The 27,082-nt window shown below is 38.7% G+C and overlaps 2 protein-coding genes across 3 annotated transcripts in view; both read left to right on the top strand.

Annotated features, from left to right (window-relative positions):
• The first annotated feature begins 122 nt into the window (after positions 1-122).
• On the top strand, positions 123-6,728 carry ifnlr1 (interferon lambda receptor 1). The gene is made up of 7 exons (XM_058648768.1): positions 123-432; positions 1,238-1,370; positions 2,559-2,731; positions 2,825-3,009; positions 3,341-3,482; positions 5,220-5,350; positions 5,677-6,728. The coding sequence occupies exons 1-7, from the start codon at positions 384-386 to the stop codon at positions 6,514-6,516; spliced, it is 1,653 nt and encodes a 550-aa protein (XP_058504751.1). The 5' UTR covers positions 123-383; the 3' UTR covers positions 6,517-6,728.
• Positions 6,729-16,245: 9,517 nt separating this feature from the next.
• Positions 16,246-27,082, top strand: part of myom3 (myomesin 3) — a 56,280-nt gene continuing 45,443 nt past the window's right edge. The window contains exons 1-4 of one of the 2 annotated variants that reach the window (XM_058648762.1): positions 16,246-16,422; positions 17,376-17,554; positions 18,645-18,771; positions 24,386-24,490. In XM_058648762.1, the coding sequence (XP_058504745.1) occupies positions 18,665-18,771; positions 24,386-24,490 (212 nt within the window). In that variant the 5' untranslated portion in view covers positions 16,246-16,422; positions 17,376-17,554; positions 18,645-18,664. The remainder of the gene's footprint in view (positions 16,423-17,375; positions 17,555-18,644; positions 18,772-24,385; positions 24,491-27,082) is intronic. The other variant, XM_058648761.1, reaches the window with a different exon arrangement.

Genomic DNA, 27,082 nt, shown 5'->3' with positions numbered 1-27,082 from the left:
GAGAGAGAGAGAGAGAGAGAGAGAGAGAGAGAGAGGAGGAAGAGGGTGTAATAGGGAAGTGTCGTCTGGAGAAAGAATGCAAGTGGGTGGAACATGGAGTAGAAGAAAAACAGGAACAATGTGATAACATATGCCAAAGTACACCTTCACACCTGTGCAAAGGCACTCCTTTCCCAGGACACGGAGATGGTTGAGAAGAGTAGACTAGAGAATTAACTGGAAATTTGTAGCCATTTTGTAGTGGACTCTTGTTTTGTTTGCCTGTTTATTTTTTATTTTTTGTTATAGTGGGTGTTATATACTGCTTTTGTTTAAGTTTCCAAACTCAGTGGCCGTTCAATACAGAGAAGGACTTCAGTATATTTTGTGACCCATAACACGGGATGAAGATGTGGTCTGTGGGTGTCCTCATTCTCCTGTTGTTCTGCTATGGTGAGTAGAGAGGAATTAATATTGACTTTGATTTTTTTTTTAACACTTAATTAAATTGACTTTTTTTTCTACTAAGCAGACCTAATAGGAGACATAAATAAAATACTAATAATACATTTGACAGATTTATTCCCTCTCATCTGCCATGAATGAATGAAGACTGAATATTTAAAATGATAGTGTTCAATGAAAAATGCTAATGTAATTTGATTTTATGTTTGATGATGATTGTTCTTCACATCTTCATGGTTTATACCTTTACAACTGTACTATGCTCTGGGTTGGAAAACCACTCGCTGTGTGGATAGCTTAAGAAGAAAGAGATCATCATTATTTCAAATCATGTTAACTATATTACAAGCAACATGGCACAACATTGAGTTTCACCAACCCACTAAAACAAAGTCTATCTTGCATAATGTCTCTGTAGTCCTGGTTAACTCAGGCTTTGACAGGTGTATGAAAAGATTAACGTCAAACATGGCGCCGACGGGCTGAGAGTGGATACTGGCGCTTTAACAGTTTTATGGCATACGCTGGGTTTCAAAGTCTGAGCTGCAATGTAGTTAAATGCGAGATATGAGAGTACTAAATGTTGTCTAAAGTGTTTGTTACAGCAAACAACAGTGTTCTAAAATGCTACATTAAGAGCTACAAAATATATGGAATAAACTGTGGCATATTATAAATCTGACACATTTAGGATACGTGAATATTTCCTCACTGTAGTTATTATGAACCAGGCTCTGTGAGAACAGACCGTCATATAATTAAACATTTTCCTCCTCTGCATTTATTGCTTTAGCTTGCCTTTCGATTGAGAGTGGAAATGGGAGAGTACATTTCATCTCCCACAACTTTAACAATACACTACACTGGGAGGCTGTGGAACCTTCCTATCCAGGAGAAGAGATGCTATATAGTGTCCAATACCAGAGGTAAGAACCGAGATGACAGAAGTTTGCTCTACTCATGCTCTACTTCAGCTGTTCACTTGCACATTTACTCTAAAATAGAGCGGCATAGATCGCTCATGTGAGATGCAAGTCTCTGCACAGAAAGATGGCTACTCTCATTAGTTAACATGTGTGCCTAAATGAAAAGCAAGACGTCTCGTAATGCAGACATGCTGCCGACTCGTCCATTATGGCCCGGGGCCTAAGAGCAGAGTGAGGCTGGAGTCTTTTCATAGGATGCTATATCCTTCAAAATATAGAAACTGTATAATTTAATTTAGAGGCTGTTCTCAACTTTAGTATGGACAGCACTGGGTTTATAATGGGAATCTGCCGGCTTCAAAATACATTTTGTTTCACTCCAGTTTCTAAAACAGCCTCTACAAAGTGGAAATGCCATCTCGTCTAATTACTCCTGATGCTACTTCTGAGACAAATGTCAAGTGCCACCCCTACCCTATTGACTTTTTTCACAAGCTCCATCACTTCAAGTTTCTGGAATGATTTTCAACATGAAAAAAGCTTAAGTTAAAGAAGGGCCTAACTATGCACAATGAATATCAACTAATTAAAAACAGAAATGCTGTCATTTGTCCTCCTCAATAACAGACTGTGATGAAATGAGAAACCGGTCCGGACTATTTCAGTGCAACTATAAGTGCACAGGTTTAGTGCAGAGATGCCGGTAGACAGAATTTATAACAAAGCCTTTATTTAAAGGATAGTTTAAGAATTCTTCAAGTCCCCCTCAAAACTTTAAACTGTCAAACACTTCATGATGCTTTCCGATTGGAAATGATGGCTCAATCCACTGCACTCCCAATGTGCAAAACATTATTTAAAAAGCATATCTCAAGCCAATATGAGACTTTTTAATAGGACAAAAACTCACACTGAAAATAGGGCGAAAAAAACAAAGAAAGAGCACAGACATACAATGCAAACCTAAATGCTGGAACTTTGGAAAGAATTCGAAAAGATTTCTGATTAATCTCACGATTATGACTGTTTTAAGACAGAATAGAAATATTGTGAGCATGTCCCCCAACAGGAATATTAACTGGTGTCAAAATAATAATATGTAATATGTACAAGTAAACATACACCACATTGTTCATAGTGGCTTAGTATTGGAGAATGATCACATTGTACTCATTGCATTCATTACAGTGACGCAACAGGGCAGTACCAGATAAAAGAGGAGTGTCAAAACATTACTGATCTGTTGTGTGACCTGACTGCAGAAACCCCGTCACTTCCTGAACTTTATTACCATGCCCGGGTATACGTTAATGGTCGCTTGCTTGGCCGCACCGACTTCAGGTTTAGTCCTCTAGAACACAGTAAGAATCTTAATGTTCATTTGAGTTTTGGTTTGTTTCTTCAGCCTGATTTTGCTGCTATATTTCTTAATTCATCTTTCCTCATCTCAACAGCCGTTCTTGGTCGACCCACCTTGTCGATAAACACAACTGGGTCATCCCTGTACGTTAATGTCACGCTGCCCTTGGGGCCAAAAAGAGCCTCCATTGCAGACATCATCAGCAACAGCAAACATGGTTACTCTAAAACTGCTGTTGTTTATACTTTAAAGATCACTAAACCACACTGGGCTGCATTGGTGAGTCTGTCTTTTAATATCATACAGTACTTTTGAATTCAGACTTTCTGTGATGTGGTTTTTAATGACATTGTCACTACTGTAATGTCAATGGAAAAGAAACAATCTCAACAAAATGCATTCCAGTACAACAACGTGACAATATACACTGTAAACATTGTTGATAAACATACAGTTTGCTTTGCTTTTTAACAAACCCATGTTTTAAAAATAATGAAATGGTGAAACTGCTGCTGAAGATATGCAGTATATTATGGGAAATTACATTTTATCTATTAATTTGTTTTTGCAATCAATCAGTTATCATACATATGATCCACTGTGTCTCCAGGTCAATAAAAGCACCACTGGAAGGTTTGTCATCAATTTGAAAAACCACAAAACTCAGTACTGCGGCTTTGTGGTCTACAGGCCTTTTTCTGAATGGGGTCGCAAAGAGAGTGAGAATGCCTCCTTCTGTATCACATTCCCAGGTGAGCATTGGTAACCATTCAATATATTGATCAGATAACAAATACTTCATGAGCAGATTATGTAAATATACAGAGTGGTAATAAGTGTTAATTGAGTTCAACCCGAGCATCAAAATCGGGACGAAAGGTGATTTAACAGACTTTGAAGGGGCTGGTATTTCAGAATGTGCTGATTTAATGGGATTTTCACATACAGCCTTCTCTAGAGTTTACAGACAATGTTCAGTGAGTGGCAGTCCTCGGAGCAAAAATGCATTGTGGATGCCAGAAGTCAGTGGAAAATAGACAGGCTGGTTTCAAATGATAGAAAGGCAACAGTAACTCAAAAGAATATTCAATACAAGACATGCAAAAGACCGTTTCTGAATGCACAACATGTTGAATATTTGGAGCAGATGGGTGACAGCAGCAGAAGACTGCACCCAATGCCAGTCCTGCCACTTTAATACAGACCTGGGCATCCCTGTCCGGCCCGCGGTATGTCAGTCATAAACACAGATGAACAAGTATTTATGTTGTGCATGCCATACAACTGTGTTGCTTTTATTTTGAAAAGCCTGACGTACGGACGCACGTATCTGCGTCTGTCTGCACAGTGACAGTTGATGCTGGTCAGTTACCCCTGGCCCCCTAAAAATGTCGGCTCACGTGACAAAAAGAAAAGTTAATTCCAAATGGCGAGTTTTCAACAAGACTTGGACTGCTAAATATTTTTTTACAGGCGTCAAAGGTAAAGCCCTGTGCTTAGTTTGTGGTACACAAGTCGGAAACACCACTACGTGACCAAACACAAAGAGAAATACAAGAACTTATCAGATGAAGAGCGCACAAAGAGTCTCAGGCAGCCTATACCTCCCTCCCTGTTTATTATCTTATTATCTAACCAGCGAAGCGCCGTCAGTCGTATGTAAACTCACCCAGTGTGATTGCAGCATTAGTGTGTGTGTGTGCATGCGTAAGCGTGCAGGTGCGCTCTGTGCGAGGGGGGGGACTCAGTGTGTAGTGGTGGTCACTGCACTACACCACAGTAGTATAGTATAATAGTATTCATTATATAGTGTAGTAATTTGATATTTTCAATACAGTTGGTTAGTAATTGTGTTTATTGTGTGTTTGAATGCTGCAAAATTTACACCAAAACAATACAATTTACTGATTTCTTAGATAAAAGACATTAAGTTAAATTAAATTAAATTAAATTAAATTAATTTAAAATTAATTCAAATTTGGCCCAGCCCTCAACAATATTTTTTGTTTCTCATGTGGCCCCTTGGGGAAAATAATTGCCTACCCCTGCTTTAATAGGTGTCCTGTGTACCTAATGAAGTGGCAAGTGGACATACTGTATAAGGTGAGAATCACTTGCCAGTTATAAATAAAATAGTTAATGTCAAGCATCACATAACTACAGTTACAAAAAGGTGGATAAAGGTAGCAGGTCTAGCATGTGACAGCTAAATAGACATTCCAAAAAAAGATCACATAAATTGGCATCGCCATGTGCTGTGGAGATGTTTGCTGAGATTAGTTTCCATTAATCAATAAGAAAATACTTCCCTGAACTACTACAGTTACTGGCACATCCAGAATTGCACTACATTCAGTCTACGTCACAGGGATGTTACAGTGCTGCTCCCTGTGAACATGCCTGAGCTTGTTTGTCATAATGGGAATTTTTCAAAATCCATTTATAAGTGGTTGGGGTTACCCATTTACACCAATGCTCTTTTCCCTCAGACAATCATCAGATGATTTTAACATGGCTTTTCGCAAGTGCTGGCCTTCTGGTGGCCATAATCACAATGTCCGTCGTGTGGATGTGCAACTATGTGAGGGGTGGAAAGAAAACCATATTGCCACCTTCATTGGTAAGACCTTTTCTTCCTGCAAGTCATTTGTGTCTGGTTACAACCAGGAAATGTTGCTTTACAGGAAAGTCAAGCCCTTGGGCAGATGAATTCCGCTGCACATGTTTAGTGTACCCATTTGAGGCCCCAATGTCAGACTAATTAAACATGCTGAAACACTTAAGAGAAACTGTGCCCAGTGACTCATGGTGCTTTCAGTAATGACAAATGTTTTGTGGTTTCAGTCTTGTGTCATGCATAGTTTCTCCCACAATGTTATGTTATGTATTTATTGTACATGTATAAAAACACTAAGCACTCTTCATCTTTCCTGGTTTTCTCAACAGGAAACCAACTTTGGCAACTCATGTAAGGTGCAATCTCCAGACCGCTGTATCACTTCTATACCAGTGGTCAGCAATGCGAATGAACCAACAGTTTACGCCACAATCCAGGTGAAGCCAAATGTGCCTGTTGTGAGGTATGGAGGTTATTCGCCCCAGGAAATCCCAAGCCAAGCCTGGCAAGGCAACACTGGGTCTTCTGTGGACACTCTTGCCAACAGTCTAATGCCACAACTCCTGGATGTGAGTGCCCAGTCCTCTGAAATCTACAGTGCAGTGGCTGTCCATGTACCTGCAGAAGGGAATGAAGATGTTCAACAGCCTACCATGGAAGACAGACAAATGTGTACCATACCATTGCCTTCCAGTACAAAGCTGATAGTAGCTGGAGTACCACCTTCACCAGATGTGGATGACTGTGACAGCAATTCAGACGGGCCTTTGCTGTTGCACACAGTGCTTGACACCAATGGACAACTCACATTGCCTTCTCTCACTATGTTCCAGAGCAGCATAGACAACATGGCCTCACCTCTTTTATCAGACGTCATAACTTTTAACATGGAGACGCCATTTTTAGCATCATTTCAGAGGTTCGACAGCTCTGAGTGGTCAGACTCTGGATGTGATGATAGCAGTGTAAACACAGCAACCCAACAATACTGCAACACCCATTATTTCCCACCTCAACCAGTTTCTCCTTATTCTCACCAGCAATGTCAGATAACACAATGTAGCATTCCCAATTCTGAATCAGGTTACAAACAAAACTGGATGTCCGCAATACTTCTTCAAAGCACATCCAAAGACGGCTGTGAATACATAAGGACAAACAATCATTGAACCTGGACTTGTACCAAAAAGGAGGAGGAAGGAGGAGATATATACAGAAGAGAGGAGCGATCAAAGAAAATTGCTCTGGGGAGTTGGCTGGTACAAATTCAAGAATAGTTCCACACTTCATAATCTCTGTATGCCTTTTCCTCATATTGGTTTGTAGATAAACGAATGTTTTCAGTGCAGTGACCTTTTTAAAAAAACAAAAAAAAAAACAAGAGTAATTTAAGAGATTAAAGAGCATTTAAGACTGGATGCTTTAGTGGCTGCAAAACCTAAATCTTCATTGTTTTAATAACTTATTTTTAACAGACATGAAAAAGCTAAAAAATGTAAATGTTCAAGTATTTTATTAATTCCATTTTTTCCTGGATTTAACCCCTTTATGCGATATGCAAAGGGAATATAGCTATACTGTATTGTTGTCAAATCCCTGAACCCTCACATTTTCATACAAGTCATTTTGCATGGACAGTATTTGTTACATTGCCATTAAAGTGTGTTCAGATGAATTAAATTAGATTTGTTTACATAATCCTAAAATCACATGTCAGTGGGTTGTATTTTCTTTTTGTACTGTGCAGCCAATGGTTGGAAAACCATCTTAAATTTAAATTATGCAAAGACTGTCACTCAAATCTCTTTTTGCAAAAATTACTTTCATACACTCCTGAAGTTTTCCCAACTACACTGTAGAGTAGTACAAATGCTGCTAAGGCTGTGTTCAAATTTGAAAAAAAAACTGTTTTGTTATTTTGTTAAGCTATGGCATATTCACCAGCCTGCGTGTGGTACTTGGCAAAAAAATCTCTGCACCACTAGTGACTGCACAGACTCATGAGGTAAAATTGTCTTGTTTTGTTTTAAGTCAAACAGTAGCCCGATCTCTTCAAACACAGTTAGCATGTGTATTTGTGTGCTATCAATAGGATGACAAACTATTGCAACTTATTACACTCCTTAAATACACAAACCCAGCCTGGTCCCTTTTAAATTATAGTGTGGGCAATCAGCCTCACAGCAAATATTAAAATAAATGTGATTACCTTGCAACTGAACAAAGCGTAGAGACAATCCAACTCTATGGTCACATTTAAACAAATTGAAATAATAAATCATTGAATAATAGGAGTGTCACGGAAAATCGATTTTAAGGTCACGATTCAATTTGATTCTCAATCTTTTTTCGCACTTTTGACGCAGGTGGTTCTGACATTTTTAGACTTGTCTAGTTTAGTCTAGGATCATTGGTTTCATGTCATGATAACTTTTTTTTTTTATTCCCATTTTGATTGTCTACATGGTGTCATGACTGATAAATTGTCCATCATTTGTTTGCAGTGTACCACACTGAGGCCTTATTGTCAAATTTCAATAATGTATGAATGAATGAATGTAACAATAACCAGTCAATTGTAAACTAACTGTAAAAAGATTGTTGCTCTGAAGGTCCAGCAAAAGTTAAGGCCACTCAATCTGCTCTGACCTCCAATAACATCATATATGGAATAGCATACATCACAATAGTGATGTATATTATGTCTATTGTATGCTTTGTATACAACAGTATTGTAACTAATGTAAAAAAAAAAAAAACTCTAAAGTGTAAAAATATCTTATGAAGGTGGGGTCATGGTGCAGCTTAAGCTACAACGACAACAGCAAGGTCTTAAATTGCCCCAGCCCAATCTTGTATACACAGCTGAAATGTGGTATACTGTGAATTACATACAGCCACTTTGTTTAGCACATGACAGAGGTACAGATGAAAAATGTATCTGTGCCTCTGAGCTGTGAACACGTGTCTGCTCAATGTACTGTATATGACTGAATGTAATAGTAAGGTGAAACCTTGTGTTATACTGTATTTAGACTTTAGACTTTCTTCTGTAAGTGTTAATGCTGGAAGGGTTGAAGTTCATTCCATGATATTAAACACTGAAAAGGGAACATTGTATTGTAACCTGAGTAATAATTAATTGATTTCATTATTTTTCTGACTGCTGCATTTACAGAACATCGCAGTATTCACTGACTTGTTAAGTATAAGCAGTATTTAAAATGCTTGGACTTAAAATAAGTAGCACAGAACCATCCAGCCAATATAAGACTCAAACAGTTAAAGTTTGGCAAGTAGTGCATGTTAAAGTGCTGTATTTAGAAGGCCAGTGATCCAGTGATTGTACTGTAAATGTTTACCATGTGTCTTATTATAGAGATAAGGTGAATTGTGCAAATAATCCAAAGTACAGGTCAGCCTTTTGCTAAGTAGGGCATGTTATGTCAAGGAAAGACAATCACTAAAGCATTGTTTAAATGTTTAAAGCCATTTACCCATTTCACTGTGGTTCATTGTACAGTCTGTTTAAGTAATGTCACTATTAATGTATTAATGTGGAAAAAGAAATTAATAAATCATTAAAAAGAAAACATTTATTGTGCGTTTGAGTGAAATGTGCCTTTTGATTATATTTTTTGATGAAAAAGATCCTTTAAAATAACATAAAAAACCCAGATCAGAAGTTGTATCCAAGCAGGGGGTTTCCCAACAACTCTTTACTGGCGCTACAGTATAGACAAGGAAGTGATTTTCCCATTTAACTGCCCTGCACAGAGAAGAAAACAGTGGCGCAATCTGTATCAATGGAATATTTTCCAAGGGACCACATATAATCCTTGAGTGGATTTTGTTTATTATGTGCTAGATTATTAGTGTGATCAGATACCCCACTGGAAGCCTGAACTATATCAGATAACAGGGGAAATGGAATAAATGCACAGTGTAAAAGAGCCTGAATTAATCATTTCCAATTCCAGTGGCAGCTAAACAGAATATTAACACACATTATATCTAAGAGGTCTGATATTTACTGTAATTTTATATTGTTTATATTTTGGGATGCACCAACACCACCTTTTCAGACTGAGAATATGTACTTACATTTTGGTATTTACAGTATTTATTTACAGTCAAGTACTGACAGAAGTACTTCATCAATGCAACATTTATTTAAGAAGCAAAATGAAAGATCAGAATTGGTCCTTAGTGGTACTCATTATGTAGTACTTTACTGTGTGGGATTTCAATTTCAGGTATAACAATCAGAAAAAACAAAGATTTCAGTACTGAAGGAACTGTTACATAGTCGATAATGTACACTTTTCAGAATAACTAAATGCTAAGAACCTTCGCATTTACCATGAAAATATACTGTATGGCAAACAGAATCAGTCCAACTGCCACTGATTCAATGACTTATACTGTATGCCTCCTTTACACCTGGAATAAGAATGAGTTTTATGTGATAAGATGGTGATCGGATAGGGCTTCACCACATGTATTTACACGATCACGGTCACCAAACCCCTCACCTGAACAAATCTGAGGTTGAATTTCTAACCAAAAAATAGCAGGTATACAACAGAGCTAAACAAATTGGATAAAGTAACCAATTGCAAATTATTTGACAGTTACCACAACTGTGATTTGAATTTTAAAGTAAAGCTTCAGCTCAATATCTACTGTGTTAAAGATAAAATATATTTTGACAGCATCTCCTGGAATAATTCTCTGCTATACTCTAAACGCAAGGAAGAGGTAAACATTGTTTTCAGCATGAATGGATTACAATTCCAACCAGCAGAGAATAGAAAATCAAAACCAGAATGGTTAAATTGCCTTTACATTTGCAACATTTAATTGTTAAACCTATATAAACAGAAGCACTGTGACATTCAAGCAAACATTGGTGTCTGATAAAGATTAAACCTTTGCAATTAAATTAATGATAATAGTTATTGATTGCCCATGCATCTTTTACAGAAGTAACATATTTCCCTTTGTGTATAATAGAGCAGATGTGTGCAATTCAGTATCAACCAAGGTAAGACATCCCATGACCCAGTCAATAAATATGATCCGTTTGTTCTGCTATTTGAGAACAAGTCAGTTGTGATGCTCTGGACATACAAGTAGAATGAGCTAGTAGTAAAAATAGGGCTGATGAAAGAGCAGAAAGGAAAAAAGTTCATGTTCAAAGAGGATTGAACATGATCAGAGAGCTGGAACTGGCAACCCACTAAAGTTCATTGCTGCAACTAACAGAAAAAAGACAATAGCACTAATGTGTGAAAAATATCTCCAGTGAGTGGGAGTGAGTAGGAGGCAGCGAGACAAAAAAATGGCTGGGATCCAGTCAAAAAACAAACACACACATTTTTCTCAAAGCAATTCAACAAAGACTTAAAATGGCCAAGAGGGAACTCAAACAACAAAAATGTATACACATTTACAGCCAAACAAACAAACCTCACTGTAGGGAAAAGTGAAGGTTTTGTAGTGAAAAGGATTTCTAGTCTCCGTCGTGTTTAATCAGGGAAAATATGACCGAGTTGTTTAGCTTCTCACTATGCTTTTTCTTCTACTCTCTGGCTCTTCTTTGGACAGGTTTATTATCCAGCAGTAACTGGCAGGTCATCTTTCTCTTTTACATTGCCCAAGGACAATCAAATGGGAGATCGACTCCTCTGAAGTTCTATAGTCACAATAGAACTTTAGGAAAAGTATGTGCAGAACACTTCTAAGAGCCGAGTGTCCTCTCCGAGTCAGTGAATATACTGTCGGACAGAGTCATGGCTACTTGAGTGATTTCTATCACAGATAGCATATGGGAGATGACCAGAGTTGTATAACACAATTCTCACTGCAATCACTGCCAGAGGAAGAGAAAGGCTGGTTCAAAATCCAGAAATCTAACTGATTTTTCTTCCTCTCAGAATAAAAAGTATATATTGTAATGCTTCCTTGAAACTTGATATCATTTATATATTTTGCCTATTTGGAGGGATTCACATTAATTTTTAATGGGTCATTAAACCCCACACCTCCCTTTCAGAGGGCTATTTTGGTACATAAGCACTTACAAGTGTAATTTATTACACAATATCCACTCTAAAGGCAAGGTCCCACCATGGAGGGATGCTGGTAGAGTCTAAAAGAAAAGGGAAAAACATCCTTTCAAGAAATTATATCCCCATTTGAGAGTGTTTAAAGATATTGAGAAGTGATGAGAGATAAGTTCAGTGTCTCTGTCATTAAAATCTATCTCTACGTACATACATTCATAGTATTTTGGTGGAAGAATTTTCTCTTCTAAATTTATCATTTAGGATAACGCGCAAGTTGATTGGGTTTAGTGAAATATTACCGTGCACTACGAGTCTGTACTCTGAGTATTAGGGCCAGACTGAAGAATTTTTATTTTTAAATCTTCTGATAATAAAGTCCTAATATTATGAGAATAAAGTCATAATCGTTCGAGAACAAAGTCATAATATTATGAAAATGAATTTGTAATTATTATTCAAACAAAATCTCAGATGATCAGCTGCAACCTGTGTCAAGATAAGAAACGTGGAGCAAGTAACATTTTGATTTGGGCTTCACAAATAAGGAAATACTTAATATTTTTCACACATCAGCACCACATCATCTTTAGCATCAGGACTGTGTGATCCTTTCTTCCAAACAGACTGAGATCCTGTCACAATCTTTTCAAACTTGGAGAAAACCATCTTTTTTGTAAGATGGAAATGGCAGTAGTAGTGACAACTGCAGGGTATCACTGGTTACATCTGCGTTGTATTGCTATTTAATAATATATTAGACTTTATTCTCGTAATATTACAACTTTTGATATTACAACTTTATTCTCGAAAACAAAATTTTTATTTCTCTTCAGTTTGTCCCTAATACTCCATCATATTGATCCTATTTAAATGGCACAATCAAACTACTTTATGACCGTACATCATTGGAAAGAAACTGTGTGACTACTGAAAGATAAGTGATGATTAAAGTACAAAAGACAGTTCAGTGTTTCAACACAGGGCTCCAGTGATTTGGTGTGGTTGGTTAAGAAGGTGAAGTGGAATGTGAAGTTGAGGAACAGCGAACACATTTTCCACTTTGACATGAATCAAAAGCAGCCATCCTCATTGAAAAGTAACCTACTTTTCCCGTAGGCCTAATTACTTGATGAATTGAAGTCTGCACGTGATCGGATGCAATCACATCACCCCTCCCTCTCCTTTCTTGCATTTTAATGAGTTCTTAATAGCTCTTTGATTAGAAGACATGAAAACAGCTGTCAATGCTGCCCAGGAAATGATGGATGATCCTGGAGACTTTGCTGTCCATTAAGGTCTATTCTGGGCCAAATCACCAGTGGGTAAGAAGCTGAAAAGAAAGTTCAGTAGTATTTCTTTTCACCCAAGACATTTCTCTGTTGAAGAATAATCACTTCAATCTTGAAATTGACAGATGGCTGTTGAGCACTAAGGGGAGTGAGTGTTCAGTATGCAAGCCAATAATCTTACAAAGTATAATGCTAGAAAAGAGCTCCATAGCTATTGTGCCATTTTCTCAAAAAGCATGTTCATATCCTGCATTCTGGCTCACGTATTGTCAGATCTACCATAAATGTAAGGTACAAAAAAGAGGAAAAACACTAAGACCATCTGCAAAGTACAACAATAAGTTGCTATACATGGGTATATTCAATGCTATGAGATGCAACATCAAAACTTTATCTCACTGAAATAAGATTAAACATTAATGCATGAAACTCACAGATTAACAGTTTGAGGTAACACAAACCTGGTTATAATAAGGTAATTCCAATGGCGGTGTTTTTTGTGGACTAAATATATCGGAGGTGCTGCTCTAAAAACTAATACTTGTTGATGCTACAGTTGTTTAGTTGTGTCCAGGGAAGTGACCTGAATAGGGTGTTGTGTCACAACCTGTTCTGTCCACACTGACCTTCACATGATAACAAACTATGATAATCTGCATCTGTGAGGTGCAGATAAAATGAAAGAACATCCAATGTGGAATAAATGTTTGCCACACAGTCCCACGCCGACTCCTGCTGCAATTAATAATTTAAACAAGTAAAACCACACAGCCAACATGAATTGTGAATAAGCATAAATGATTCATAAAACACGATAAGTCGTTCTGGGTGTGCAGCAAATATTTATTAGTTGTTAACTTGCCATACATGTTTAACCTGCTACATGTAGGAATTTATTACACAGTATTTTGTTCTTCAGGTCTTTTGTGAAAGAGCAGCAATTGTCTTAAAACATAACCTTAAAGATTGAAGTGATATGAATACTGAAATGACTGTTTTTGAGCAACCACCTTTTTTATTGTACGCATTTTGAAAAAAAAAAAAAATTGTGAGTATGACATGAGATGTCTCTGGAAGACTCGCGAAGAGTCTGGAGTCTTCAAAACCAAGAGGTCCTAATTAAGGTGGACCTCAGCTGCTTTGTTCCAGTGGTTATTCTTAGTCTGACAGTCACTGTCAATGTATGATGAGAAGAAGCCCTGGCAACCCAGGCTTGTATTGTGTGCTGATATTCCAGTAGCAGGTGTGGCCACTAAAAGATTATATAAATAACCCCCAACCCTTCCACAGAATGCTGGGATGGTGAATGATGCCGTCTTTCCTTGCAGCCCCTTTAGACCGTCAGTGAGCACTGATGGACAGTAATAAACTCAGACAAAATCACGCAACCATGGCAACAGATAATTATAGTGCACTTCCTTAAAATTACTCGCAGAGAAAAATATCACAAAATCATACAACCAGCAAAATGGGGATAATTACGTTATAAATAAAAGCAGAGTTCCTTTAACTTCTGTTGCAGTGAAAAACTGTTCAGGGAAAGAGCATGCTTCTCACACAAACACAGTTCTAACCCTGGATTTCCACTGGACGCGGAACGGCCGCGGAACGGCCGCGGAACGGTAGCCGTTGCAAATCGCTTCCATTCTAATCAATGTGAGCATTCCCACCGGCCGCGCTGCGGCACGGATCAGCAGCGGCCCAGAAGCGGCTCGCCGCGCCGCAGCGCTATCGATAGGAATCAGTTCTATTTTTTCCGTTGCCGCTGCTGAACCTCGTAAATTTCAACGAAGCAGATCGCACAAGACAGGAAGTCCGACACAGTATCAAAGTAAAACACTTCCACCCCCCTTTCAAAATAAAACACAATACGCAGGTCACAACTTCACCTCAACGTTACGGTGCTCCCAGGTCAACAGTCATTTGATCCGAGGGTCTCGGAGACAATGGACGACGAGAGACTGATTATGGAAGTGGAGATATGAAAGAAGCTGTGTTGTTGTTGTTTCCTTTATACACACAGTCTATCGCGGGATCTCGCGTCCTTTCGAGATTATCGCGCGATCTTCCGTGAATACCGCTGGCTCTCAAGGCTCCGCGCCGCTGCCGTAACGCGCCCGGTGGGGATTGACGTTTGGGAGAGGACGAAGCAGAACCGCGCCGCGTCCAGTGGAAATCCAGGGTAATGGACTGCCAGACCAAATCCATCATTTCATGTGTGGAATTCAAAGACCTATTCAAAGTAAGAACTCTGATCTCATCTCATATCCTGATAAGATGCATCATTACACTCCCATTACTAATGTCTTTTCTGGACTCATTAAACTTAGGACATGTCTCGCCATCTCACCTCCCCTCCATGATTCACAGACTAGTCTCTTGTAAGCTACGAGTTTTGGATCAGATCTGGTGACTCTCTCTTCAGTGTCTGAAATTATTCTTATGAAAGTGGAAAAATAGGCATTTTACACATACATATTTTATATAGAAACCAGTAGACAAAGTAGTACAGAGTGAAATTTACTTGTAGAATATGATGACTGGTGTTGCCTTAACCTCTTACTTTCTAAAAAAATGCAAGACAGACTCCCTCTCCTACTGTTTGTCAGAATACACAATCTTTTTGTTGTTTATTTTATACATGGTCCCCCATGATTATATAGCCAGAGCCATAAATTTAGACTACACAAAACTTTTTTCCCCAACGTCATCACAATGGCCGTGATGACGTTGGAAGAAAAGTTTTGTTCAGAAAAGCCTAGAAAAATAACTTCATTTTCAATGTCATCACTTTTCTTCTACTTGGCCATTTTGTTTGTTTTCACTCATTAATTGTGCAAGTGTGAAGCACTGTGTGCTGTAACTAGCCAATGGCACTAACAAAACAAACATGGTGTAGATAGCAGAACAAAAATCAACCATGCCAGACTATCCGTCAGAAAGTGGAGAGAAATGCTCAACGTGGCCTTCATTCAAGAAATCTCTACGTCTGCTGGAAAGTGTTTTTAAGAGACAACTTTCCATTTAATTTACTTTTCCAGTCGAGAGACCCGGTTTATCCCTTCTTGTCTCAGCATCTTCCATTCCCCTTCAGCTCTCCATCTCCCATCTTCCCATTTGTCCTTTTCTGGCTTTTAATTTAACATTTTGGGCACTCATTTCATTCCACCCAAGCAAATTGTTCTTCCAACTTTTCCATTCAGCTGCTCAGGTCATTTGTTCCAGCTTCTATTGCTGTACAGGAAGATACCATTGTTTTGTTTCCACTGCTCGTCTGTGGGGCCATCTGTAAATTGATCTGGCTGATGACAAAGAAATGTGCCTGTGTGTGCGCGCCTGTTGTGGTTTTGTGTGTCCATATAGAACAGATTGTGGTGTAAAGTCAACTGTGTGCATGTGTGTATACAGGGGAGATGTCACTGGTCTATATTTATCAACTTAAGAATGAGAGAGCAGTGGCGTCAACATGCTTGGCACTGGAGGACTCTGTGTCCAGGGTCACCCTCATGGATTCATCAAGGGAGGAGGGGAGAGAGTGAAGTGCAGACAGACAGACGGTGACAGGTAACAGAGGTGAGAGTGAGAGTGAGACTGAACTGTATCTTCAGACACAGACAGACAGGCAGGCAGGCAGGCAGGCAAGCAAAAGAGGAAGCAGGATATTTTGTTTCTCCAGGGCTTTGACAAGGAGGACTTCAGTTGTGTTACAGAAAAAGTGAGTGGAATTTCCTTTACTCAGCCATCATTTAGATGATCTAGATCTAGATCTAGTCATTAAAGAGCAAACTAACCTTGAAAACAGCAGATATACTGTTATGCCACTGAAGTAGATCTGTATAATAGAGTGAATTATTTGACCACATATTGTCAGATTGGGTTCTCTTCTGATGGAGCCTTGTTAGATATAATTATAATAATAATAATCATAATAATAATAATAATAATAATAGCGAGGGCAGTGATGATGGTGATGATGATGCTGGTCGCAGCTGATTTTAGCCAAAATCTTGGTCAAATAATGGTAATGCTGTATGGCTTACAAGACTTCTGTAACTTCTGTTTTCCATGATGTGATTGTTCGTTGAGACTGGCTGAAACTGGCCCTTGGACTGGTTCTAGTAGTAGCAGCAAGACACTTCTCAATGATGCTTTAGCTTCTTAGTTTGGCTCATAGAAACTGCCAGCTGGACACCCATCCGCTGCCAAACAGTTTTTCCTCATGTCCCTAGTTGCAATGACGCTGCAATTCACTATAACCACACACCCCCAACAAACTAGACTTACTGGCTTGCCCTTCAAAAAAAATAAAAATAAAAAAAAAAAGGTGTATTGTGTGTCATTCACTGAATTTGATATTGGAAAAAAAGACAAAACAATCCAATATGCTACATAAACCCTAAAGAAACCTGTAAAGAAAGTAACTGTGTCATCATCATGTGACGAGCCACACTGTTGGAGCATTACGGTTGTGATATGGCTGGTTGTAGTTAGATAGTGCAAGGACAGCTTTCTCCATCAATCAGTACAATATAAATATGTTTTATTTCCCCCCCGTTACAGTCCTTCAAATATCAGAGAACATGAGATTGAGGTCTTAGTTCACTCTAGAGACTGAAAGCTGCACTGATAATGGAAAACACCACTTTGCTTTTGCTCTACTCCCTCCAGGGGCCCAGGAACTGGCCTACCCATGGAGGCTGATCAATTTTAATGTGCCAGAGGTCAACCTTTCATTAACAATGTTCAAACAAATCTTTCTCCCACTGCACAAAGTGAGCCACAAAAAACGACAGGGGAATCAGCTGTCCCTCTAGCCTGTTTCCTAACTCGCCATCGTTTTCCACAAGGTAATTGAAGGAGATGAGAAGAAAAAACACATTATGCAATTGTGTAAGCACCAACACAGGTGGTTGCCACTGGGAATGGGTGAATGAAGTTATCAATCAGGCGTAACCCGATTCTGTTTGTTGAGACCATTTTGCATTCACTTCCCCACAGCAGCCACATGATTAATGATGGGCAGCTTGTGGGCAGCACCATGGCAAACCTCGACTGATGAATCATCTTAGTGGCCCACAAAGGGGCTGATCCATTCAACCTGGGACTGATGCACACCTTTTCTCTACACCTAAAAGCACACTGAACTACACCAAAAATACACCATAGAAATTTGAGTCTACTATCAACTTAGCAGAAAGACATCCTAATTGTGAAGATATTTCCATGAAAAAGTACTGCTGATATTAAATGTGAGACAGATTAATCAGCACAAGCATTCTGAGACGCAATCATTTGCTGCTCTGAAAAGACTGAAAATCTTTGAATTCAGGGCTTTATATTATTAGTATTATTATTATTATTATTATTATTATTATTATTAAAGATTTAAGAAATGTTTCCATAAATAGATATTAAAGATTACATTTTTCATACAAAAACAGACAACACATGTTCTGCCAACAATTATGTTTTAGATAGAAACATGCAATTGTGGCCTATGATGATCAAGAAACTTTGTTATTGGTGGTATTCTTCTCAGAATTTACATGCAGTTTTGGTTGCTAACCACACCACCCTAAGATGAAAGACTGGTGTCCTTTTTGATAGCATTCATTTATCACATTGTGCAAATTGGGCAGTTAACACTGTGCATAATTAGCACAGCCTTTGGCTCCATTATAACTCTCTGGAGATGAGGCAAGAGACAAACACCAATGATATGCAGCAGCTATTACTTAGCCACCTGAACAGAGCAAATAAGTTAAAAAAAAAGAGCAATAAATGTGAATAAAAAGCACAAAATAAATAGCTGTGCCTCTTGCCTCTTTTACTATTGTCTAAGCTGCTCACAAAAACACGGTCTTTAGTGTCCCACTGACAAGAACTGTATTACACTTTCTTCGCACCCCCCCCACTCTGTTTCCTCTCCTTTCTCAGGTGCTGGTTATAGTGTTACCATGGAAACCAGGATGGTGATGCAGAAAGAGCAGGAGGAGCACTCTTCCCAGATGTCTCACAGCATGCAACTGTCCTCCCAGATCAAGAAGAGGACCTTTACTTCCAGGTGCATTCATGATAACGCACACAGTCCAACACATCAGCGGAGAGCAGTAGAGAGATTTACTGAGAAAGCGTGCGGTTTTATATTCAGTAAATGTGCACCACATCTAGAATATATTGATCTTTTTTCTAATAGCAAAGATTTGTAAAGCCATTGATAGCCCTGTGATAATCATTCCCTGGTGCACTGCATGGTCACCACAATAAGAAAGAGCATTGTATTATCCTCAAAGACATTGGCACATGTATTTTTACCTCCAAGCATCATTTGTTGTGATTTGGTATAATAAAATGAGTCGCATGAGCACAAAATCAGTTCCCCTGTGTGAGAACAAAACTTCTGTATTTCTGCATTTAAAAAAAAAAGGGAACATTTTATGATTTATTATGAGCTTTTTATATTTCACCTTTGTCAACAACAAAATATGTTATTCTTGACAGAGACTTATTTAACACTCAACCCTGCTTTTAGAATACAATCAATATCATGTAATGAGAAAAAAAAGAACAAAAAAAGGCAAGTCACTGTCATGCCAGTATAGACACCAGAGGCTACAATTATGCAAACAATTATTTCAGGTATATTTCATCTTTATTCATTAAAAATATAATTCAGGGAATGAGAGAACAGGGAGGTGTGAGAAAAGGAGAGAACAGATCAACACATTAAAGGCAGTACAAAAGAACACACAAGAACAACACAGCAAAAAAGACTAAACAATAGAACAATTACATAACCAAGCCAAAACAGCCCAAGCCTGCACAACAAAGGGGGGCAGAAGGGAGGTGGGGGACAGAAAGGGGGGATGAGAGAAGGAGTAAGGGCAGAGACAGGGGAGAAAAACCAGGAACAAGTTTATGAGAGAGGGAGAAAACAACGAGCGGAGGATAAAACCATACAATAGTTAAACAAGTTAAGATAGTCCATGCCTGTACAATGAGGCCAAGGTGTCTTGCCTAACTAGTGCTAAAAGCCAGCAACAAACAAGAGATGGGTCTTTAAAAGTTTTTTAAATTTCCTCGAGGGTCTGGCCAGCTCTCACACGTAATGGAAGACTGTTTCACAGCTAAAGTGCTGCCACAAAAAAGGCTCCAACTCCCCTGTTTATTAGCCGTGAACTCAGCACATGCAAAACCTGCTGGTCAGTCGACTGTGGGGCTTCAAGAGCTCCGTCAGGTATGCAGGTGCCAGGCCACTGAGACATTTAAAAACAGGTACCGTAATTTCCGGAATATTAAGCGCACCTAAATATAAGCCGCACCCATTGAATTTTAAAAAAATATTTATTTTGAACATAAATAAGCCGCACATGTCTATAAGCCGCAGATGCCTATATTGAAACAAATGAACTTCACACAGGCTTTAACGAAAGACAGTCCGTTGATTTTTTTGACAATGCTCCACGCTGTCAGGATCCACTGACAGACTTGACTATAGGTTGCTCTTCGCATGCGGCCTGTTTTAGTGAAGGATTTCTCCCCACTTGTCTGAACACGGAGCACCACCTTAAATGCATGATTTCCATGCATTTAATTTCATTGGTCTAATGTGACGGTGCTCAGTTTTTTCACAGCATGAAGCTTGTGAAACCGGGAAAAATCCATAAATTAGCCGCGTCATTGTGTAAGCTGCGAAGTTCAAAGCGTGGGAAAAAAGTAGCGGCTTATAGTCTGGAAATTACGGTAATAAGATTAAAATCAATTCTAAAATAGAGTCAGTGTCAGGAAGCCAGAACAGGAGTGATATGCTCTCTATATTTTGTCCCTGTCAGAAGGTAAGCAGCAGCATTTTGGACAACGTGTAAGTATTGGAGCACTGACTGATTCAAGACATAGAAGGAAACACAGTATTCCAGTCCAGACATAATGAAGGCATGAAATGCCCATTCAAAATCTTTCAAGGGCCTTCACCCTGGCAAAGAGTCTTAATAAGAGGAAGTTTGTTTTTACTCCCGAGTTAAAAAAAGATGCTGTTCATAATCACACCAAGATTCCTTGCAGATAATTATGTGACAGCTTAATGGGCCACAGGCACTGTAATAACCTTCTAAAAAGGTTAGGTTGTCCAAATAAAATAATTTCAATTTTAGTTTAATTCCATCCATGTCTGGATGTCCCTGAGACGGTCCAGCAGAGACGGAATGGGAGCCAAGGTGTTAGTAAGGGAAGATAGATATGTAAATCTGCAAAAAAGATGGAAGGTTTTTAAAAAATATAGACCCCAAGAGGAGCGGGTGTAGAGAAGAAAAGGGTGTGACCCAGGACAGAGCCCTGAGGCACCACACAGGTAAGCAGAGAAGCACCTCTTGGGCCCTGTTAGATTTAGCCACAGGTAAAATGGACTCATATAGAACATTAATAACTACACGTCACAGAGAGTGCAGTCAAGTGTAGCCAAGGTATTAAAGTTGCAGTGCTCAAATTTGGTGATTTTTTTAGCAGCATCATCTGCTGATGGTGATCACATCATGGTATCACTGGTCATTTTTTCAATAAATTTTTTCAATAGACCGATATGAATACACATCATACAATCTCTGTGAGCAATAATGTGGTGCTTGAATAAATGGTAAAGTTTAGAAGAGACTACTATACAGGTCACTCACATTAGTTTAGACTATAATGATCTCACATCAGGTAGATTCTCTTGTTAGAGGCCAAATGTCAGAGGTAGACAAGTGACATATGAAGAGCATGAGCAATAAATTAAGTGAAAAAAATGATATAAAAATGAAAGGAAAATGTAAAAAATATTTTTACATTATTTCACAATGAAAAGGTGCAGTTACACAAGACATTAGCTTTATAATGATACAGATGGAATGTATAATCCTTATCAGTTGATGCACAAGGTCAAACTAGTGTCAAAGAAAAATCGAACACAAACATAGAACATAGACACAAACTCTTGTCATCTTTGTTGTCTAACCCGGTCTCATATACAGTAGGTCATCTAGATGCAGTGTGGCAAAGACAAACAAACTGTCACATCAGACTAACCAGTGCTGCCACAACGAGATCTCAAATGAATCACTTCTGGTCTATTTTAATAGTCTCAAATCAAATTAGCCTTTATTTCAGCGACCCCCAATGCAGCAAGTCATTACATTAGGCTAACCTAGGGTGGGGGATGCTAACTGCAGAGCACTGGATCCACTCCATCAACCTTAGTTGAGCTGAAATGGGGGGGTTGATCCCGAGTGGAAACACATTTAAATGTATCCTGTTAAAGTGAACAAAATGGCCTGTGGGTAACTTTTAAATAAGAGCACAATTTTAGAACCCATTTGTTGTTGTTTGTACAACAAGCTGACAGGTAAACTCTTTTTGATGCTAGTTGTTATGCAAACAACAGTGAGGGCAAATCATCCAGCATCGATGGTTTCCTCTTTTTATTTCCACCTGCTAGTTATACCAAGTTAATATTTCAAGGAAGCCTGTTGTTTATAAACACATAAATCCACACTGTAGCAGGATCATCTCTTTAATAGATTGTTTGCCTGTGAGGACACACACCCGTGGTGTTTGGGTTCCTGTTCACATGCAAGCCACTAGTGTTTCTGTCCCTGTGTGTATATATCTGTGGCAATTCTATGCAGCTGCAGGCTCTGCACTATGTTATTCAACAGCCCAAACCTCTAAGCACAGCTCAGAGGGAACCTAAACAAGGGAAAAGAGAAAAATAAGATGGCAAAAGCAGAAGTTGTCCTCCGAGTACTGTAAAATGGGGAAATTTCCCAGCTTATAAACAAAAGAGAACAAGAAGTTAATTTGCATTGCCATTTGTAGGGTGGCTTGTTGAAAGCAATGCCTGAGGCGAGATACTAGCAGCAACGGTAGTTGTGGGTGTGTAACACACACCTGGGTAAATATACAATTCTAACACACAAACTTGCTGAAATATATTGTACTATATTTCACAGTTAGGCAAAAGATTCTGTAAATACAGCTCTAACAGACACAAAAGGCTGTAATTATTCATTCATATTATGCATTTGTGTTCTGTGGATAAAAGGAGAATTTAAATGAATGCTTCTCCTGTTACAAAACAGTCCATCACTGTCATTGCCTCAAATAACCTTGTCACCAGTAACAAATACCCACTCTCCTGTTTATGAGGGATGTAATGAAAAGGTCACCTCAGTTGATTAGGCATGCTTTAAATGGAGAGCCTACACTTTAGTATCACTTTACACATGTGCACCTATTGTCTGCATGAACATGTTGTGCCTGTCATTAAAAGACTAAATGGATGGAGAGACAGCAACTGGCAGTGTTTATGATTTATTATCCCTTTACTGTATGTGTCCAGTGACATAAACACAAACAACTTTGACATCAGAGGACACAAGTGGAGTCAAAACAGAATAGAGGTGACGCATACATATTGTATCCTATTATACATTGAACCACATGACTAGATCCAAAAAGCTTGACTTGTTATTGCTACATCATACCAGCAGATCTGGTTGCTTCCTTTTACATAAGCACCTACAAACAAGAAGTGTGTTGTGTGAAAGTGTGAAGTAAGTGTTTGCACGCAATTCAGAAAAAGGGGAACTTGCATAGCAGAAGCAGCTGGTTAGCAATTATGATCCTAACATTTCACAGCGCAAAAACTTGAGACAATGCATTCTAGCATTAAAGTGTAGTTGGCGATTGGATGACAATCAAATGATAAACATCCACAAAACACTACAATACTCTGAATATTAGCTGATTCTGAGTCTTCTAATCCTATTGTACTGTTTTAAACAACACAGGAGTGTGTGTTTATACTGCACAGAGACAAATCTGCAGCGCCACACAAAGAACCACACTTGTGGCATATTTCCACCGGCTCTGCTCTACTCGCCTCACACGGCACGGTTTAAGTCACGTTTCCACTAGCATAGTAACTGGTACCAGGCGCTATTTTTAGTAACTGCTCAGGAAGAGACGTCACACCACACACAAATCAAGCCGAACAGCGCCAAACTGTAGATCATTTAAAACCACTTAACAATCCTAAAAACGTGGGTTCATCTAAAACTACCACCAGGGAAATCTCTATATTTAACTCGTGCCGAGGCATGGACTGACACAAGAGTATTAGTGCCACAAACAATGCTGACATCATATTTCACAGATTCTCACTTCGTTGCCAATTGTCATTATGTTAGATTTTTGATTTGCCATCATTTATCTCCTGAACAGGAGAGGGAGACAATATATCCATTTAAGCCTTTTTAAGTCAGATAAGAGCTGCCAGCTTTAAACAGAATCCCTGGAGTTTATGAATAAATCAAACCTTGTGTATTTTGTTTGCCTGCATTACTGGAGCTCTCACTGATGTATGGCCTCCTCTGCTGTTCACACAGAGAATAGGAGCTTCGCTGCTTTTTTATGAGGAGAATAATGGTCTGATGAATTTAAGATTGGATAATGTGCCGTAAACCATGACAAAATGAATAAGTGTGCTAATATGAACACTCAATCGCTACATCAATAGAATAAATTACTGTGGAGGATGACAAGGAATGATATGCATCTTTTTAATCTTTCACCTGTGCCATTGGAGGATTTCCAGAATTGTGCTAATCAGGATTTGTCTTTTTTTCGCCCTCTGAATGTTACAGTGATGAGGACGCATCCTACTCTGATTTTTATCCCATCATCCCCGCTGACCTGATGTCCGTCAAAGAGATACTGAACATGGATAACATCCCCCGGCACAGGACATGGTGAGGCACAGAGTAAATCTTTTCAAAATGTTCCCGGAAAGACGGCATCGTTTCAGAATATATCTCCGTCCACACGGAACCCCCTCTGCATGAACAGCGCACATAAAGAGTCACAGACAAGAACGAGCTGTGGATGTTCAGTACAGTCGACTGTGTGTGGAGCAATCACTGATCTGTTTTGCTTATTCAAGTAAACATAGGTTTTGTTTTCGCCTCTCTTTATTATACGATTCAACACTTTTTTTCAACCCCGTGTGTGAAATCTCTAAAGAGAGAATGTGTTCTAGTGATATCTAACGTCTTTTCAGGATGACTTTAGTTACTTTTCATTGACAGTATTTGACTTTTTGACGTACTCTACTCAGAAAATACCATTTAAGGTCCCCCAACTGTTCATGTAGATATTAGGGTTGAATGATTTGGGGGAGATATCCAATTGCTATTTGTTAGACAGAAATTATGATTGCGACTTGATTTGTGACACATTTTATTTACGTTAAATTGTAGCCCTTGCGATTTTCTAATTGTTCAGCCCTTGCGATTTTCTAATTGTTCAGCCCTAACTGATTTTACATGAACAAAACATTTTCTTTAAAATCGGTTACTGTTCATGGATAATACTACAGATGTGTGTAACATGTAGAGTAGATGCCCAAAAGCTCATTGCTATGACATAATGTCACCTCTGTGTGCCCAGACAACATGTTTGCTGCATACCTGCTGTAAAGCTGCTGCTACAGGGATTTGCCATTATAATATACATTTACTGTAAATATTAACTACTGAATTAATGCCTCAGTATGAAGCTGTGCATGCTTCAGTGTTTTTACTTAAACATGTTGCTTTTGTGACATTCAGATACAGACATTTAACTGCAGTCAAATATCATTTTCATCTATTTTGCAGTGAGTCTTGCCCAACTGAAAGTAAAAATAGGCAAAAGTGAGAGTTGTGTACCGTCTGCACTTCTTGTCGATAATAGGATGGGCAAATTCAAAACTCCTTCTGTCCTCTCCATCACTCTCCATCCACAACAGCACTGTCTCTTGAGGAAGAGGAGTGGGTCAAGTATCAAGATGCTTTTCTCTTGACAGATGACATCATGATAGCTTTTCTGCTGAGAGTAAGCATCAATAAATAAGTAAAATCAGGGCCCTTTCTTCACTGTTCTCGCTGTGAAAGGCCAGCTGGGGACTTGCCCCATCATTTGTGGTTGCATGTCATGAAGCCAATAAGCCATTTAAGTGAGTCACCCAGCAGAACCTTGTTCATTTGTATTGACAGAGAGGAGAAAGCAGTGTCACATCCTTTTGAAAGACAGAGCTTGAGTTAAATAATCAATTAGTCAATCTGGAAAACACAAAACCAGCTGTTCTGCAAGCAGAAATGCTACACTGCAATGTGCTGCTTTTAGTCCAACATCACATTTCACATACGCAGTCTAGTGTATTTGGGTGTTGGATGGATGATGAGACAACACAAGTCATTTTAATTCATCGCCTTTGGCACGACTTTTGTGTGACAGAACTTTATTATTTCGCTGCCCAAAGTAAATTAACTGACAATGAAAAATGTCATTAGTTGCAATCCTGGAATAAAGTTGGAAAGACTAAATTCTAATCACAAGCATTAACCACAACTCAAGGCCTCTTTAAAGCGATTGTGTCAGCACATCATCCAACCACACTGCAGAAAACGGTTACTGCTGATTGCACTAGCAGCAGCTTGAGACAAGGAGGTTCACCTTTACTGAAACCATGGCTGCCAGCAGGGGCAGAAGGAAAAACAGACTTTAGCCACTCAACAAAAGGCTATCTTAATAGAAAATGTATGCCTTTAAATCTAATAAATCTTCAGAAAATATTTGTTGCTTTATCTCCCCAATAGACAGTCTTTTCTGACTTGAAACTGACATTTATAAGCCACTCACTCTTCTGCATCAAAAGCCAGAGAGAAAAGTCTTTGTAGCTCACAGGGAAAAATAGCTGTTGATGTACTGTTGCCTTGTTTGACGCAATTCAGTCACTTCCAAACAATGGATTTCAAAAAGCCAAAAAAAGTCACAAAATAACACTTTTTAATTTAGTGGTGGATCAGCAATTACTGTGGGTCAGGATGTAAAATCACACAGTTTCTCTATGGACTTTGGTGTGGGGAGCAAGCAGTATACAAAGCAACACAAACTTCAGCTTGGAGTCCAAAAAGACTGAGATAAAGATGCAAAACACACATTTAAGATATATAGCTGAACTATTTGTCGAGTGGTTAAAATCTGGTTCACCTTGTGTTGCTGCTGATGGCCATGTTTTCAGTGAGAGTGAGCCTCCATGTCGCCAAGGCTGGTTTAAAGCATTGTGCAGACTATGTTGGTACCTCATGCAAATCACATTTAAAACAAACAAAAAAAAAAAAACTGAACTATTCCTTCAAGATTGGAATCAGATATACTCACAGGTTATGTGGTAATAAAGAAATAAAACATGAAACATATGAAAAAAGTCTGCACGTACAATTGGTGGCAACTGATCTTAATTTGCTGCCACTCCTGCAAGTCCAATTTATGACTCACAATCTGAGTGGATTTAGTTCAGG

Source organism: Solea solea, chromosome 13 (genome assembly GCF_958295425.1).
Source record: "Solea solea chromosome 13, fSolSol10.1, whole genome shotgun sequence".
Classification (NCBI taxonomy): domain Eukaryota; kingdom Metazoa; phylum Chordata; class Actinopteri; order Pleuronectiformes; family Soleidae; genus Solea; species Solea solea.
Note: the sequence above shows the minus strand (reverse complement) of the source record. Positions and strands in the feature narration are given on the sequence as shown.